Raw genomic sequence first — 19,165 nt, forward strand, 5'->3', positions numbered from 1 at the left:
AAAGATATACAGATAGCACAAAAACATATAAAGAGATGCTGCACATCATATGTCATCCAGGAAATGCAAATTAAAACGACATACCACTACACATCTATTGTATTGGCCAAACTCTGGATCACTGATAACACCAAATGCGGACAAGGGTGTGAAGCAACAGGAACTTAAATTCATTGCCAGTGGGAATGAAAAAAATGGTAGAGCCAATTTGGAAGACAATTTGGCAGTTTCTTACAAAAATAAACATATTCTTACCATACAATCTAGCAATCATGCAGTTTGATATTTATCCAAAGGAGCTGAAAATTTACGTCCACACAAAAACCTGCACATGGATTTTTCTAGCAGCTTTATTCATAACTGCCAAAACTTGGAAGCAACCAAGATATCCTTCAGTAGGTAAATGGATAAATAAACTGTGGTACGTCCAGACAATGGAATACTATCCAGTGCTAAAAAGAAATGAGGTATTAAGCCATGGAAAGACACGAAGGAACCTTAAATGCATGTTAAGTGAAAGATGGCAATCTGAAAAAGGCTACATACTGTATGATTCCAACTATATGGCTTTCTGGAAAAGGCATAGCTATGGACATAGTAAAATGATCAGTGGTTGCTAGGAGTGGGGGGTGGGGGGGTGGGAGGAAAGATGAATAGGTGGAGCACCGAGGATTTTTAGGGCAGTGAATATACTCTGTATGATAATATAATGATGACTGTATGTCATTATACATTTGTCCAAACCCATCAAATGTACAACACCAAGAGTGAACTCTAAGGTAAGCTGTGGACTTTGGGTGATTATGATGTATCACTGTAGGTTCATTAGTTGTAACAAATGTGCCACTCTGGTGGGGGATGTTGATAATGGGAAATGCTATGTTTGTGTGGAGGCAGGGAGTATATGGGGAATCTCTGTACTGTCCTCTCAATTTTGCTGTGAACTTAAAACTGCTCTAAAAAAACAGTCTTAAAATTTTTTTGGAAAACCACTAAGTAAAAGTAAATAGATTGTTGCAAGTTTATTCTCATAGAGTGCTCAGAAAAAGAGCCTGAAAAATTAAGCCTGAAGCAGAGTACTCATTGTTTATATTTCTATAAGACAGAAAAGCATGGCATAGCAGAAAAGTCCAGCTTCTAAACAAGAACTGCAGTCTCTTTGACAGAGCTCCAATCCAATTATGCCCTAGCCGCTGATTTTTCTATCACCACTTCCCCTTTGTTTCAGAGACAGCATCCATGACCTTCTGTTCATGTGGTGGAGGAAGAAATTGCTTCCCAGAAAGGCTTTTAGCCCACTGCATTTTACTAGATAAAGAGAAAACAAAAAGCCATTCGACTCTGACAAGCTGATTACTGTCTACAGAGGAGCAAAATGCCTCCCTCAGGACTACAAGGTACAATATGTTCAAACCTTTAACCACTGCTCTGCCATGAGCTGCTACATATGTGCACACAACTCTCTCTCCTCTGAGCAGTCACATGCATAACTGAAAGTACAAGCTTCCATAAAGCCCTATCTGGCTGTAGCTTCAAATGCATGTAAGTAAAAGAATGCTGAAATAAAGTCTCCCCTTTTCACTTTTGCAATTATCTAGGTAAAAATTAAAAGGGAAGGGCTTCCCTGGTGGCGCAGTGGTTGAGAATCTGCCTGCCAATGCAGGGGACACGGGTTCGAGCCCTGGTCTGGGAAGATCCCACATGCCGCGAAGCAACTAGGCCCGTGAGCCACAGCTGCTGAGCCTGCGCGTCTGGAGCCTGTGCTCCGCAACAAGAGAGGCCACGATAGTGAGAGGCCCATGCACCGTGATGAAGAGTGGCCCCCGCTTGCCGCAACTAGAGAAAGCCCTTGCACAGAAACGAAGACCCAACACAGCCAAAAATAAATATAAATAAATAAATAAATTTATTAAAAAAAAAAAATTAAAAGGGAAGAAAAGGAAAAGCTGAAGAGGGAATAGCTAAATTGTTGAACCTAACATGGTACATTATAGAACATATTTAGACACCTAGACCCCTGAAAATTTCAGAGTAATTACTTTTATTGTTCCCTCCAAATACAGTCTAAGTGGACTACAGTCTCTTCCTAATCCTAAGAAATGCCTGAAACTGAAGTATAATAAAACAACAAATGTCTGAAGTTATAAACATTAACACAGTGAAAAAAAATTAATGCACACAGATTGCCACTGTGTAAAAAAAATGATGCTAACTGAAGTGACAGATGTCTGTAATACTATCTGCCCACTCTGGTATTATACAGCTATCTCCACCTACACACCACAACAGATCTTTAAAATTACCTCAACAACTCTTTTCACTTGAGTCAAATAACTTACGGTAGTGAAAGATTTTTTTGTTTTTGTCGCTATTGTTGTTTTGGTTAGTAAGCTTGAGAAGAGAGACACAAAAATGAGGTAACTGAGGCTAGCATTAAAATGTAGGGCCTTTTTCTTTTCGTTTTTTAAAATAATCATCCATCCTATTAGGCTGTCACTGTCTACCTGATAACCTCTTAGGAGCCAAGCTTGTAGTTTCTGTTTGATAGGTTGCTGTCCTGAATCACCTTTTCTTTGTATTTACAGTTTTTCAGAAACTCCTGGCAGGACACACATACACACACACACACACACACACACACACATATACACACAACTAACTGGCTTGTCAGAGGCATCCAACAAAATAAACAAATGAGATCTTTGGACATCCAGAGTAATCATTTTGATAGCTTGTGACCTTGCCCAATAAGGTATTCTTAGCTCTGAAGCCAAGAATTTGACTTCATGGTCAAAGGTAGAAAAGACAAGACTCTAGTCAGATACTTCCTACAGTTGAAAGCAGAGTTAGTTTCACGTAGTCCACGGTCATATAATGAATCATTATTAGAATCAAGAAGGAAATTTATATTTTAAGCAACTTTCCAGTAAAGGATAAAGACATTCAGACAAACATACAAAGAATCCCTTTACTAAAAATATCAACTATAAGACTCTCCAGGGAGAGTAATGGAGGTTCCTCAAAAAACTAAAAATAGAACTACCATATGACCCAGCAATCCCACTACTGGGTATATACTCTGAGAAAACCATAATTCAAAAAGAGTCATGTACCACAATGTTCACTGTGGCTCTATTTACAATAGCCAAGACATGGAAGCAACCTAAATGTCCATCAACAGATGAGTGGATAAAGAAGATGTGGCACATATATACAATGGAATATGGCTCAGCCATAAAAAGAAACGAAACTGAGTTATTTGTAGTGAGGTGGATGGACCTAGAGACTGTCATGCAGAGTGAAGTAAGTCAGAAAGAAAGACAAATACCGTATGCTAACACATATATATGGAATCTTAAAAAAAAAAAAATCGTTCTGAAGAACTTAGGGGCAGGACAGGAATAAAGACGCAGACATAGAGAATGGACTTGAGGACACGGGGAGGGGGAAGGGTAAGCTGGGACGAAGTGAGAGAGTGGCATGGACATATATACACTACCAAATGTAAAACAGATAACTAGTGGGAAGCAGCCTCATAGCACAGGGAGATCAGCTCGGTGTTTTGTGTCCACCTAGAGAGGTGGGATAGGTAGGGTGGGAGGGAGACGCGAGAGGGAGGAGATATGCAGATGTATGTATATGTATAGCCGATTCACTTTGTTATACAGCAGAAACTAACACACCATTGTAAAGCAATTATACTCCAATAAAGATGTTAAATAAATAAATAAATAAATAAATAAGACTCTCCGGGGGGCTTCCCTGGTGGCGCAGTGGTTAAGAACCCGCCTGCCAATGCAGGGAACACGGGTTCGATCCCTGGTCCGGGAAGATCCCACATGCCGCGGAGCAACTAAGCCCGTGCACCACAACTACTGAGCCTGCACTCTAGAGCCCACGAGCCACAACTACTGAGCCCATGTGCTGCAATTACTGAAGCCCGCATGCCTAGAGCCCATGCTCTGCAACAAGAGAAGCCACTGCAGTGAGAAGCCCGTGCACCACAACAAAGAGTAGCCCCCTCTGGCCGCAACTAGAGAAGGCCCACACGCAGCAACGAAGACCCAACGCAGCCAAAAACAAATTAATTAATTAATATAAAAAAATACTCTCCGATCTCTTTTGATCCTTTATGTATACTTCTACATGTTTTTATCACAAATTATTTCACATAAATATTTCCATGTATCTACTTAGCCATATATTTCCACTTGCAATCATAAATGTCCATCGCATCAACACACCACAGTTCGTAAAAAAGGAAAGAGCAGATATATGAAAGTGCTATGAAGTCAAAGAAGGAAAGAATGTGAGATCTGAGTGGAGAAGAATTCTATTATTTAACAGTTAAGACCCTCCATGCAGTCATACCTCCAAAAAGTCAGAGAATAAACAAGTTATCAATCATTGGGCAGATCATGTATCTCACTGCACTGGTAACATACTCCAAATCATACCCTAATTCCACCTTAGTCATATTTCCTCTTGTTACCAATCAGTATGGCAGCCACAATAACAAAAGCCCCACTGCTACATGGCACTACATAAAGCAAGACAGCCAGATACCATCCTTTGCATTTGGGAGCTTACAGGCATAAAACTAAGAGGAGGAAGAAGGGAGTATGAGTGAGGAAGAAGGGAATATGAGTCAGGAAGTGACCCAGTCTAGAATTCAAAAAGATGACACCACAGTGTTTCTTTGGGCCTATCAGTGGAGAATGCTGAAGCTATGATTTTTAGGTCACGGTTTTCTAGCTCTGTCTTCATTTCTGGTTGGTCAAGAATTAGTTTTCCTTCCCATCTTAAAATCATGCCCCTGCTACTAAACAGTGGTTGTTTACCTCACAGAGAGTTAGATACATCTCAGCAGCATTCCCAGGTACATAAAAAAACATTATAGATTAATAAGGCTGAGGCAGTTGCAGAGATGGCTCTTTGTTTTAGTAAGAATTCTTATCTTTTTGTACAGGCAGAGCTCAGCTGTTGATCCAGCTCTCTCTGGTATGGCAGCCAGACGACTATCTACATGACTAACAAACTACAGCTAGGACTTACTTAAATAATTGCATTTGGACCAGTGCAAAAAAACACTACTTATTCTTTTTTTTTTTTTCCCCTGTGCTAGATGTGCATATTTACATGTGTATGGAGAAGAATAAGGAAGCAATTTATCCTAGTAGAAGTGCTGGTCTGAAGTGTGCCTGGGTTTGTATTACAGCTCCATCACAAAGTATTGTATGACCTTGTACAAGTTATTTAATCTCTCTGAGCCTTAGTTTTCTCATTTGTAAAACAGAGATAATATTATACCCTCCCTCAGGATTTCTAGGGCTAAATAAAATAATATCTGTAAACTATTTCTGCACAGTATATAAGAGCTCAGTTAGCTTTAGTTATTGTTGCTGTTGCTGTTATTATTATTAGACATTGATAAAGTTAAACAATTTTCTTTCTTTTTGTTCTCTCCCATTCCCCCCATATGATACCCATATAATTTTCCTATACATTATATAAACACAACCTTTCCTCTAAGTTGTAGATGTATGTATGCACACGTAAGATGTTGGCCTGCACTAACTGATGTTAATCCTGAACATTATGCTATAGAGCCTACCCTAGGCTAGTGTTCATTTTTACCATATAGTCAATTCAGTTCAACAAGTAAGGAAATTAAATTAGTGCTGAGGCCAAGACTGGAAGATTCTCATATATAGCCAAATCTAAAAGGTAAAGAGTCAATAACTCTATGAAAAGAGATCTTACCCAATACCAGGGAGTTAACATTCTAAGTAGATGGGAAACTTGAATCCCAGAACTAAAGAAATCAAGTCACTCCCTTTCCCCCATATTTTATCAATCTAAAATTTCCATGGGAATTCCCTAGTGGTCCAGTGGTTAGGACTCCACTCTTTCACTGCCATGGGCGCGGGTTCAATCCCTGGTCGGAGAACTAACATCCCACAAGCCGTGCGGCACGGCCAAAAAATAGTAATAATAAATAAAATAAAATAAAATAAAATTTCCAAACCAGGACAAGGAGGAAATGTCTCTTTCTACCCAAAGAGAATTAAGTTGTTTCTAGTGTTCACTGGTGCCCTTCTTAATTTATACTTCTCGGGAATTCCCTGGTGGTCCAGTGGTTAGGACTCAGTGCTTTCACTGCAGGCGCCAAGGTTCAATCCCTGGTCAGGGAACTAAGATTCTGTAAGCCATGCAGCGTGGCCAAAAAAAAAAAAAAAAGATTTATACTTTTCAACTAGCATCTAGCAGAAGGAAGTTGAGATACCCCAAACAAACCTAATGAGTAAATCTGTTTATCTTTGACATCCTCATAAGTCGTCATGTCTCTTTTGCTTAGGGGCCATTCTACTTAAGCCAGTTCTCAGCTACTAACCCCTAAAACCAAATAAAAACTTCTATTCCTTTATGTAGCCAATATTACATCTGTGGTTAAACTAATTTATACTAAAGTGTGAATGATAGCTCCCATACTTTTCTAATAATATTAACTTACATGAATCTTTAATTAATGTAGAAGTACATTATTTAAATGTACTTCTACATTTAAACAGAAGTAAATAAATCAGTTTATTTACACTGATTTTTTTCAATCACATATAAGGCTGCCAATGGGAGAGAAGGAGAAGAGACTTTATTGTACTCGACTTCAACAAAGGAAAAGGGATCACAGGCTTTACTTCCTCTCACCTTGCCCAGCCCTAATACCTTGACTCCCCAGAAACAGCCCATTCAGTGTTCATTCTGTCCCTGTTCCCAATACCTAGAACCAGTAAAACTGTCTCCAGGCAAGCCAAATCCTTTAACATCAGAGAGACTCCCAGTAGAGAAAAAAGGCTGGACACATAAATCTCCCTAGATTGATTCTTTTATTTTTGAGAGACCTCAGAGCTGTGACCTCACATCTTAATTTTCTCTCCCCCATTCTCCAACTATTCCCAATCACATGGCTATCTGCTCATGACTTTAAAAAAAATTAAAGAAATGCATGATTCTAACTATATGACATTCTGGAAAAGGCAAAACTATGAAGATAGTAAAAAGATCTGTGGTTACCAGGGGCTGAGGTGGGGTGGGGGATGAATAGGTGGAACAACTGGGGATTTTTACGGCAGTGAAACTATTCTGTATGACACAGTAATGGAGGACACATGTTATACATTTGTCAAAATGCATAGAATGTACAACACAAAGAGTGAACCCTTATGTAAACTATGGACTTTAGTTAATAATAATGTATCAATATTAGCTCATCAGTTGTAACAAATCTACCACACTAATACAAGATGTGGCAGGTTGGAGGTGCAACAAGGTGGGGGGTAGATGGGAACTCTTGCACTTTCCTCTCAATTCTGTAAATATAAAACTGCTCTAAAAAAATAAAGTCTATTAATCTTTTTTAATTAGAGGAAACACTGGTTAATAATCCCCACCAGGAACAATGGCTAATAAGAGCCAAGATAAGCAGTACAAGAGGAAGGCAAAAAGTAAAAAATTAAGACTATAAGACTTGATCTCAAACTGGAGAGGACAATAACTAAAGACAAGGAAAGAGACTTGAGGAAATGAGAGAAAGACAACTCTCGCAGCATTTTTATAGTGACTAGTGTGCAAAACACTAAAGCAAATGTTATCTCCCTCAGAGAAAGAGAAGCCAAGCTCATACGGGGCACTGAGATATTCAGCAGAAAAATCACCACCATTAAGCCTCTGGCATACTTACGAGTGTCACCCTGATGCCTCTCCCTGTCGCTAAGAAATCAGAGCTTGTCATTGTAACCAAGTCTGCAACCTGTGCTGGTGCCAATCTGTATAGAAGACTGAGGTATTTTTCAGAAAAATCAAGGGGTAATTGCCCAGTATCGAAAGAAGATCTGACCCTTGAGAGGAGAAAAGAGGCGTTCCTTTTGTCATTGGATGAGCCTCTCTGGAATAACATAAATGGCTCTTAGAGAGATTATATATCTGATAAGCAGAGCTGCAACTCTGACAGCCAATCTGCTGAACGCCGAACAGAGCACTCAGCTTTCTACAATGACTCAAAGGACAAGGTAAAGCTGCAGATTTATTCCGCTGACTTTCCTTGCAGAGCTACTCAAGTTTTTCAAAGGCAAAAAGGAAGAACTCTTTCCTTCCAACCCAGGGAATTGCAAATTCTACCTGGGATCTAAAGACAGAACTATGTTTGCTCCAAATCTGACATCATCGATGTGAACAAGAAGATTTAAAAGCTGGAATGATGGCTGGCAATTTTAGTCTTTCGAGCAGAAGCTGGTTCAGCTCTTCAATCTGCCAGCAGAATCAGCAGCCACACGGGCACATGGCGTGCCAGACTGGGAATGGGCTAATTTCACAAAATTCATTCTCATTCTCTCTGTACTTTCACATGACAATTGCAAATAGTCCAGATTCTTACCAAAGCACAATCTTAGGTAGCATATTTCACTGCACAAAGAAATTTCAAAGTAAAAACACAAAGGCACCATAACAAAGAGATAAATCCCGAAGCTTCCATCTTTTCTCCATGATGCTTTCTTTCCTCCCTGAAATCCTTTCCTTAACCTGTTAATTTTATGAGAAGACTTAAAAAACAAAATCTGTCTACAATAAACTATAATTAGCAGCATTTCTGCCTCACAATTTGTATGTCACTTCTTCAAGATGAGATTTTAAAAGAGAAGAGCTTTCTATACATCCTAACTCGAATGTAACAGCCACATGCTATGATTTATAGGACAGTCCCTCTGTGGTTAAATACATCGAACCGTCAACAGACAAAAGAAAAACTAGGCTTGAGAGTTAAAAGATACCCAATTTGTTTAAAACCTTTTTTTATGTTATCTTATGATAAACAAAGACTAAAAAACACTAACATTTCGAGGGAGTCAGTTTTATTTTTATTTTTAAAAACATGCATTACTGTACTGAGCAAGTACCCTGGAATAGGTACTGGAGGTAGGGGATTAATAATAACAAAATATAGCGCAGAAAATTATAAGCAGGCTAAACCAGAATAATATTTTTCCCCCAAAACAAAATACCCTTTTTTAGAAAAATGAAGGAAAAGAGAACCAAAAACAAAAAGTTTTGCTCTATAAATAATACTATCAAACAATTATATGTCTTAACTTTAGCTAAGTGTTTACTAACACTTGCAACTGTAACCCTTTCAAAGGGATTTACCATTTAGTTATAAAGACAATTAAGACTGAAACCTGGCTCTGACCAAACTCCAGCTGAAGGCGCTTTTCTTGTATTATAAAGTCCAATTTAAAAGGGGCATTTTGTTTTATTTAAGTCACTAGCATATGGTTAAAAAACTTAAGTTTGCCCCGTTACATCCTTTGAGCAGAACATTTAAGTTCTCTTTCTTCTCCAATGAAAGAGCATCCAGAGAGCATCTCTTGCACCTTGTTCATAATGCACAATTTATCGGCATTTTGTTTCCTTTCTAAATGGCCGGGAGGGAAGGAGAGCTCCATAGCCACTGTGTGTGGTTAGTAATGGCGCTTTTACTTGTCATTGTACAAAGCCTGTTAAATATTTACAACACAGCAATATCTAGTCCTAAACACCCAGTTGTGAGTTTGAATTTTTTTAGAAATAAATCTATGACAAGTTTTCCTCAGCAAAACGCCAGAAGACTCTCCTAACAGCTTCAAGAGACCCAGCGGGTCCAGAGGAGTAGTTATAGGCCATCTGGTGATTACTTATTATTATTTATACAGCAGTGTAGATGTACACACAGATGTGTTATGAATCCACATACAGAGTAGGCCATAACAAGGGCTTCAGACAAAACGCGACTGCTGAGCAAGTCAATCTGCATTAAAGAAACATGCTAACCAGACAGAGGGAGCACGCTGGCTGTTCTTCAATTTGCCGCATTAGCTGGAAGAGTTTTTGATAAAAGAACGAAGAATTCTATATAATGATGACAATATCTTGTAAGTTAACAACCTAGTTATATGTACATGGTTTTGCAGGGGTGGCAAAAGAGGGATTAATGAAGGACAGGCTCTCATATCCAGAAGGCGGTTTATAAACTCAGCAGTTTGTAAAAGAAGGGACTAGGAAAGAGGCCCTTCTCCTGACTTAGGATGAACTGAGATACAAAGACAGAGGATTTTTTTCTACTAGGAATGTTCTGAGAACAGTTTCTGGGCTCCCATTCCAAATATTAAGTCATATCCAAGGAAAACAAGAGTAACTGAAAATTTTCACCTTAATTTCTTGGGTATAGCTCCAATTAGGTTCATACGGCCTTTTTTTTTTTGGCAGACTGGAGCTGGGATGCTTTTAATCTACTATGCTCTTAGTAACATAATAATAAATATAACACAAAAAACTAAAATAACCAACCACTTGTTTCTAAGAGTAAATGTCAAGAGTGCCAGATCTGACATTAAAAAAACTTGGGTTTAATTCCTTGCTCTTAACATGTCTACATTTTTCATCCCAGTCCCAGTTTTTTTCTTTACTATGCATAACAGTGGTCTACTGCTATTACAAGATTACATAAAACTGCAGCATACTTAAAGTGGACTGAAAGTTATTGCAAAATCAACATATTATTACAAAAAACAAGGTTAGCATTTGGCCTAATTGTGTGTAAGGCAGTGTATTTTCAGCTGCCTGACAGCATGCAGGCACTCTTACCAGATGGGAACTGGATTAATTATTGAATGAAATATGAATTATTAAATAAAAATTTGAATTTTTTAAAAACTCTTGGCAGGGGGTGAGAAAGAAAGGCTTGTTTGCCTGAAATTGTTCTCACCTGTCGAAGCATGTAAAGATAGCACATATCACAGCACATATCACCACAAGCGGTGTTTATGTACCAGAGCCATTTTTTCCTATGTTATTCTCCAATTCAAGATGCTCCCCTAACATAAAGAATTAGTAATCAGCACCAGCCATTCTTCCTTGCTTTTCTTTTGTGCCATTGTCAGTTAATAGGAAAACTTGCCAAAGGGACAGAACTAACAATCCCGAGTCCCACAGTACCAGTAGAGCCTATTTCATGGGAGGGCTGGGATAACAGGAATAATCTCTATAGATTTGTGTTACATAGGCAATAAAATATACACCTTTGCAGCATGCCAGCATTTAACCAATCATAGAAGCTATTTGTTGCCTCATATATTACAAAGCAATAGAGATTTAAGGGGTAATGTTCATGGAGGCAGAGGATACGAAGCAATAAACAGCACTGGAGGTTGGTTAAATGCCAAGTGAAGCCAGGACTACAGCACCATAAACATTATTCCTATTATATGACAAGATAAGGATGTAAAGAAGCTGCCCTCCATCCCACCACAACTAGGGCTCTACTGCTACCCTGGCCTTCGGAAGGGAAAGCAGGCTCCGGAGGTCTATGAGCTAGTTATACGTGTCATGTCTCAGAAAGATATGAACAGAACCTCAACCTGTACCTAAATGTTCTCTGGGAGAAGAAAAGATCTGGTAGTAGATATCCTCGGTGGGGGTGGGGTGGGGATAGAATAACAGCACCTCAGCATCACAATGGACAGAGGAACAATCAAAGGATTTTTCCTTAAAAGGACAGAGTCGATACACAGTAGTTATGACAGAACCTTTCTCAAAAATGGCTAATAATGGGATGATACTATCCATGAATAGTATCTTCTCAGAGGAAATGTGCTCCTGTTCTTAAGGAAATAGACATTCTAAGTAATAAGCTTATACAACCAGCTTCTGCTCAAAGACTTGGTAGTGGTAACCAGAAGGACTACTTAAATCTGCATAATTCATACTGGAAACCAGCATCATGTGCCTGAAAGGGAGGTATAGGAATATGGAAATTGTTGACTCCTGGTAATAAAAATTGGACAAGGAATTCCCTGGCAGTCCAGTGGTTAGGACTTCGAGCTTCCACTGCAGGGGGCATGGGTTCGATACCTGGTTGGGGAATTAAGATCCCACAAGCAGTGCGGTGCGGCCAAAACACAACAAAAAGGTACAAATTTCCAATAAAATATTTTAAGGGAATTCTCTGGTGGTCCAGTGGTTAGGACTCCATGCTGTCACTGCTGAGGGCCCGGGTTCAATCCCTGGTCACGGAACTAAAATCCCACAAGCCTGGAGGCATGGCAAAAAAAAAAAAGGACAAAAAGCATCCAAAAGGTAAGTTATCGAACTGTATCCACATGAAGTAACATCTCAAATTCAAGATTACTGACACACAGTAATTTTTCCTGCTTCCACATGCAACAGAACTTTATAATCCACCTTCAAGTAAAAGTGCCCCCCGAAGCATTAAAAACTTACAAGACTTCCTAGATTCAGCACCAAACTGTATTTCTAATATTTTAATAACACAGAGGCAAAGCTATTTTATAGTTACAATGTTTTTTAAATAGATGCTATCTTATAAACATTTCTAAAACCCATACAACTCAAATTCAACCAGCCCTTTACCACAGGGTATCTGGGGCTCTGCTGCCTTAACAACACTAACCCAATCTGCAGAGGCAGCTCTATTAACTATTCCTGCTACCACATTCTGTAAAGAAATATTAGCAGGAATATTACTTTCCCTGAGTTCCTCTTCATGAGGGTGATAAGGCCTCAAGAGAAACAGAGACTCAACAGGAGAATAGGAATAAGTGAGCTCAAAAAACTCTATCACCTGTCTTTTCAGATAAGAATGCAAAGAACACAAACTTCAGCAGCCATCTTTTTTTTAAAAGTACATGTAGCATATTTAGAACTCAGCTGTGTCACATCAGACTTACTGTTGGGAAGTGGATCATGAACAGAATCCAAAAATAACAGCCATTAAAGACCTAGCAACCAAAACATGTTTACGTATCCATTGAAAGCCCGGTGGTTTTGATTATATGGTGGAGAGCATAATCCACTAGTCTATTTTAGGTGAATTTTCCTTTCACCTCCCCTTAATATTAAGGCATAAGATGATTTCTGAATTTAAGGGTATACAGGGTAAAATCTGGGCAGAGAACAGATATTTAAATAATACAAGATTCCTACAGTTTTTGTTGGTTGGTTTTTTTATGGATCAGTCTCTTGAATTATAATTTGCTTTCATTCCTTTTTCCTCTAACTGGTAGAAGTCACTGATTTCTGAGACTTCTATGGCTGCTGAGTTCTAAACATGCCTTGCAAAAATGATCATGGTCCTTATTACCCCTCCTGGGACTTACATAGCCTTTTTATTATTCTACCATTTCTGGAGTAATCAATGAATCAGTGACAATTGATTATAAATAGGCTTGAAGGCCTCAAGGTGGCTCCAGAATGAAACCATTTTCAAGGTAATAAGGAAGTTGGGACGACAGGCCAAGGGTAGTTCACTTTACCAAATTTATCTTCTCTGTCAGATTTTCACTATTTCATATAACATAAAGCAATCATAGTAAATCTTGTAGAGATCCCACTCTAGAGTTATTTGTTACTAGATATTGGGAGAAACCTGAAAGGAGACTAAATATAACTAAAGAACTACAATCTCGGGACTTCCTTGATGGCGCAGTGGATAAGACTCCACGTTCCCAACGCAGGGGGCCTGGGTTTGATCCCTGGTCAGGGAACTAGATCCCACATGCATGCCACAACTAAGAGTTCGCATGCCACAAGTAAGGAGCCCACCTACAGCAACTAAGACCCAGTGCAACCAAATAAATAAATAAACAAACAAGTAAATAAATATTAAAAGAACTACAATCTCACCTGACCATAAAGTTTTGACAGGCAAAGCAGGTAAAAGGATGAATCATGCTACCTCAAAGCCTTAAGTTGTAGCTTTTTATCCTTTTTTCTATGAAACAGGTAACTTGAATCCAAAAGAAGGTAGCAATCTCCCTCAGTTCCACATTCACTGAGGGAAAAAAAAGCCTCAGGATCTATGCCAGAGGTTATAATGAATCCTAATGACCAAAATACCAACAAACAATTCAGAAATGGGAGGGAAAAGTAGGGGGGAAGGAAAAGGCTTATGGTAAACAGAACTCGACAATACAAGAAGGACGCAAAGTAAAAATTACTATTTTCCTACCTCTAGTCCAAAATAATGCAAAACAAAAACAAAGAAACAAACACAAAGCCCTTCTGGGATCTCACAAATCTCAGTGAAAAGTACTTTTTTCTGATGAGACAGCCTGAAGAAACCCTATTGATATATTTTCTTTCTCAGAAAGCTTAAGAGATGCTTTTCCTATGTATTCTTTATTTTTACCATCCCTTTTTATTTATTTAAGTCCTTGTCTGGGTAGTCTTAAAAGCATACAATACATAAGAGGGGCACTGAGCAGCTTAAACAATAAGTGAAGAAAAATAAATCTTTTCACCAAAAGTGCAGATTTTTTAAAGTAAGTGAGATAAGTAAAAAGGGTACCAGGTAACTATTATGGGAGTCACAGTAAGTATTATAATCAACAAATTCACACACAAAAATTTGGAGGAATCAGATTCAGGTATGTACTCCCATAAAGCTGTCTGAAAAGTGAAACAAATTTACTCTATTTTCCCAAGTGGCTTCTATTGTAAAAAAAAAGAATACACACACACACACACACACACACACACACACACACACACATAAACCACATGAGGAAAACATGCAGTCAACAAACAGTACAGTTGAAAACTTTGACAAGGAAGGAAATAAACCCTACAATGCTAAATACTTCAGAATACATTGGCTTTTTTAGTCTTTTATGAAATTTTCAGCATTTACTGGAATTCGGAGTCATCCTTCTGCCCATTCCTTGTCACCAACCCCATTTGTCTCTCAAATTCCAATTCTTAGGAATCTCTGGAACTTAACTCTCTTCTTTTTATACTTCTCTAAGTATTTACAATGTTTAATAGAACTAGTCTGCAATCTCACATACTACCAGTAAGTGTCACTGGACAGTCACATGACATATTCCTAACTGAAAAGAAATTCAACCCTTCAGGCTCCATAAAATCAACTCTTGAAGGCAAATAAAACTCTCTTGAATAAAACTTTCTCTGTATTCCTTTCTTCATCCTTTGTGGAACATGGCAGAATGGAAGGATCTAGGAATAAGTGTTAAGAAGGTACAAAATGAAAAAAAAAAAAAAAAAGGCAGTTCCAACAAAATTATTTAAAAAGTACGTGATGAAAAATATTTGACACAATGTATACGCATACAAACAATAACATGGCAGCTAACACACAGAACAAGGCATTTAATGGTGTCAGACAGGGAAAATGGCAGAGAAAACTTGTAGCTGATACATTGCTGTGAGATCTCGGATTCTATGTTGGATTTGTCCTTCCTAGACAGGTATTTGCCTTAGCTGCTAACAATGATTTTCTTGATCAACAGTCAAAAGAAACTTTTTTTTTCTTATTTAAAAAATCCAAAACAGACTCTGGCAAATTGAGGTTCACGATGAATAGGTGCATTTTCAGCTTCCTATCCAAATATGTTGAGCAGACTTTTACATCCATGAAGGTTGAAGAAAAGATATTCCTAAACTTGCTTTGTATTTATATAAATAGCTTTAGAAAGGAGGCGAGAGCAACATGTATTCCTCAACACTGTGTGTTGCGAAACAAACACCAGTAGAATAACAATATGAAAGAGAGCAAGGCAGATTTCATTACGGTAGAGTGCCTACGTTTCCTCATAACTTGGATTTACACACTACAAATCCTCTGATCTGATTACCTCCAGTGATCACGTAAAACACTGGCTTTAAACTCTTTGCCTTAGTGATAAAACAGCCACTTTGATTCACAACGAGACATTCACAGTAAAGTATATTGTAAACGTACCTGTCCACAGCCCGGGGCATTGCACACAAACGGTCTGTCGTCTCCCATATTTCATATAGCAGAGCGGAGCTGAGGAGGGGGAGGTAGGGGGAAAAGTTATGTTAAATACGTTGGAGTTTAAAAAAAAAAAAGTGCTTCAAAAATATCAAGACTAGAAACAGGTGTTCCAAGAATGCCGTCTATCAAAGCTGTAAACACAGGCTACTTTGGGGAGACCCATTAGACAGGTGGCATATGATCTACTGTGCCTCAGTTGAAACTTTTAATTAGAAAAATTTAAACCTAAAGAGTCAAGGAATTTCAAGCCTTTTACTAGATTTTTCCCTCTTTCTGCTACAGTATATAACACACTTCTCCAGTCTGCTGAATTACAACCAGTGCAGTTCCCTATGTCAATAAATCCACTGAACGCTCGATGCGGAAGCCATATTTCTGAACTAGAGAAGACCAAAATTTGTCATTTAATTAATTAAGGGATTATAGGAGGGGTGCTCCATTTTACAGGGCCATAATCTGGCTCCCTGGTGTATAAACAATGAGACTGTTGGCAAGGGCCGTTTATCCCAGATTATTGCCAAAGAAAACAAAGCACCCATCCTATTGGGCTACATGGGAAATGATTTTCATTAATAAAAAAATAAAAATAAAACTCTTCTCTCCCCACGGGGAGCCTCCTTCTCCCCCCACCAATTGTCGGTGGCAAATGGAGAAATATCGGTGCCCTTCCCCCCTGATTCTATTTATGGCTAGGTTTTTAAAAGCAGCAATAAAACAAATGTCGACTCTTTGGGGGTTTACTGGGTGAATATGTTCCGGCTGTTTGTGCTGCTCTCGGCCAGAGTTCTTGGGCTGCTCTGTTGCAGTCAACAGATGTGTGCTGCTGCAGGGGATAAAAGAAATGGCACTAAAAGGCATCACCATCCATCCTCTCCGTTTCTCTGAAGAATTTAACAGGGTTTATACTGTTGTTGTCTTTTAATTATTGAAGCTAAACTTTTGAAATGTTGATCAAAATTCTTTGTCAAAGAACAATAACTCCAAATGAATGTGTTGGGGAAATTTCTCATATGCCAACTAGGAATAAAAATAGAGGTGGAGATGGATAAGGATTAGAAATGCAAATCATAGTAAAAATATTCCTAAAAGATATAGAGTATTTTGAAAGAGTGAAAGAGAAAAAAGGGGAGGGTCACAAAAATTGTCTTTATAAAATAAACTCCTAAAGGACATTTTCAAACATCCTTCTACAAGAGAGAAAGCTGTATGAAAGAAAACGAACAAGGGAAGATGAAAGAGGAAGAACTACAATTTGAATATGCATAGAAACGGCTTCAGAACTATAACCAAATTTCGAATTTTCATCTTGGAGATAAACCAAAATGTCAGGTTAACCTCAGTCAGATCTACATCAAAATAATATTAAAGTGCTAGACCAAATCTGGCAACCAGAAAACCATGCCTAAAACTCAGAGGGCAGTGGTAACATCTCTCCTACTCTCTTAAGACTCACTCTAGGGTTGGAAACCCGTATTTCTGGTAGTCTGATCAGTAATTCCACAACTAATCGCTGTTTAAAATTGTGGGGTGGGGCTTCCCTGGTGGCGCAGCGGTTGAGAGTCTGCCTGCCAATGCAGGGGACACGGGTTTGAGCCCTGGTCTGGGAAGATCCCACATGCCGCAGAGCAAACTGGGCCCGTGAGCCACAATTACTGAGCCTGCGCGTCTGGAGCCTGTGCTCCGCAACAAGAGAGGCCGTGATAGTGAGAGGCCCGCGCACCGCGATGAAGAGTGGCCTCCGCCTGCCACAGCTAGAGAAAGCCCTCGCACAGAAACGAAGACCCAACACAGCCAAAAATAAATAAATAAATAAATAAATAAATAAATAAATAAATTAAAAAAAAAAAAAAAAAATTGTGGGGTGCCCCATAAAATACAAAGGGCTTCTTAGCAATCCTTCATTGTGATAGGAACAGGGTCTGACTATGAAGGAAACTGATGCTGCAGCACTGCTGTAATGGAAGAGAGCCTGTATGTACATAGGTGTACACAGATTTATATCACATTTAGCCAGGATAAATTGCTTCAATAAATTCTGTTCCTGGGAGAGGCCAGCTCAAGCTGATGATTGGTACTGGGAAAATGAGAGCTTTATTCTTCACACAGCCCCAGGACAAGGGGGTCTTCTGGTTTGTTTGTTCGTTTGTTTTAAATTTACTTCCTAGAACTACAACATAGTGCAAAAAATAAATATAAATATACAACAGTAAATAAATGCAAAGACCAATGCCATTATGGCTGAAAACTCAGAATATTTCTGAAAAGCAACTGATCTCTGGAAAAATTCCTAACAACTGCTGTGCTGGAGATAGTTTTACTTCCTAGTCCCAGAACCTGCTTTCCTAATAAAATCACTAAATGAGAATTTTATTTCAACAAGATCCTCTAACCTATTTTCAATCAGGAAGTAAACTACAAGGGATAGAGCAGATGAAACATAAGCAGGCAGGATTCCTTATTTTTACCTTAGTTATGTTTTTTGAGGCTAAGTTTTCTCAGTTTTCTACCGATTTAGAGGAGGAAAAGGGTCTTGGCTGAGAAGTGGGGCAGCACTGGTATAGGAAGTGATTAAATAAATTCTGGAATGGTTTTCCTCAAACCACAGAATTCAAAATTTAACTTGGTTTTGCACAATCACATCACAATTTATGGCTTCCAAATTTTATTTCATTGTACCCTTACTAGGAAATAGAGATGAAAAATCAAGACTTTCTAAAAGCAGAAAAAAAGGCAAAAAATAAGTTTCGGGGAAGAGAATTAAAATGTAACAGAAGCAAGCATTTTCATGGCTCTTAAATATTCAAATCTGACGGTCACTAACTAGGATTTCCTGCTTCCTTCCGATTTTGCTGGCTTTTGTTTTGCCATTTTCACTAAAGAGAGATCACAATGGGAGGAAGAAGGCCCTCTTTCTTAAATACCTACAATTATTCTTTTTTTTTTTGGCCCCAACCGCGTGGCACGTGGGATCTTAGTTCCCCACCGGGATCGAACCCGCACCCCCTGCGTTGGAAGCGTGGAGTCTTAACCACTGGGCCACCAGGGAAGTCCCCCTACAATTATTCTTCAATCACTCCCTCAATCTCTTGCTCCTTTTCATTTCCATCATTCTTTTAACTTTAAAGTGATGTCTTTTAAAAAAAATGAAATATTTAACAATAATGATCTGTCTCCCCACTTAAAAAGAACTTCCAGTTAACATCCTTCTAAAAATTTCTTTCATTCCCAGTCTGTTGTATCAATTGCTACATACAAAGAATGCCATTACTTATTTCTATTTGATACTTAAAACTAACC

The 19,165-nt window shown here is 38.6% G+C and overlaps 1 protein-coding gene across 4 annotated transcripts in view; it reads right to left on the reverse strand.

Moving 5' to 3' along the window:
• The window catches only part of LOC132373240 (cyclic AMP-dependent transcription factor ATF-7), a 91,689-nt gene that overhangs the window by 57,077 nt on the left and 15,447 nt on the right, over positions 1 to 19,165 (reverse strand). For all 4 annotated transcript variants that reach the window (XM_059936005.1, XM_059936002.1, XM_059936004.1 and 1 more), the window contains exon 2: positions 15,812 to 15,880. In XM_059936005.1, the coding sequence (XP_059791988.1) occupies positions 15,812 to 15,859 (48 nt within the window). In that variant the 5' untranslated portion in view covers positions 15,860 to 15,880. The remainder of the gene's footprint in view (positions 1 to 15,811; positions 15,881 to 19,165) is intronic.

The sequence above is a fragment of the Balaenoptera ricei genome, chromosome 10, assembly GCF_028023285.1.
Source record: "Balaenoptera ricei isolate mBalRic1 chromosome 10, mBalRic1.hap2, whole genome shotgun sequence".
NCBI lineage: Eukaryota > Metazoa > Chordata > Mammalia > Artiodactyla > Balaenopteridae > Balaenoptera > Balaenoptera ricei.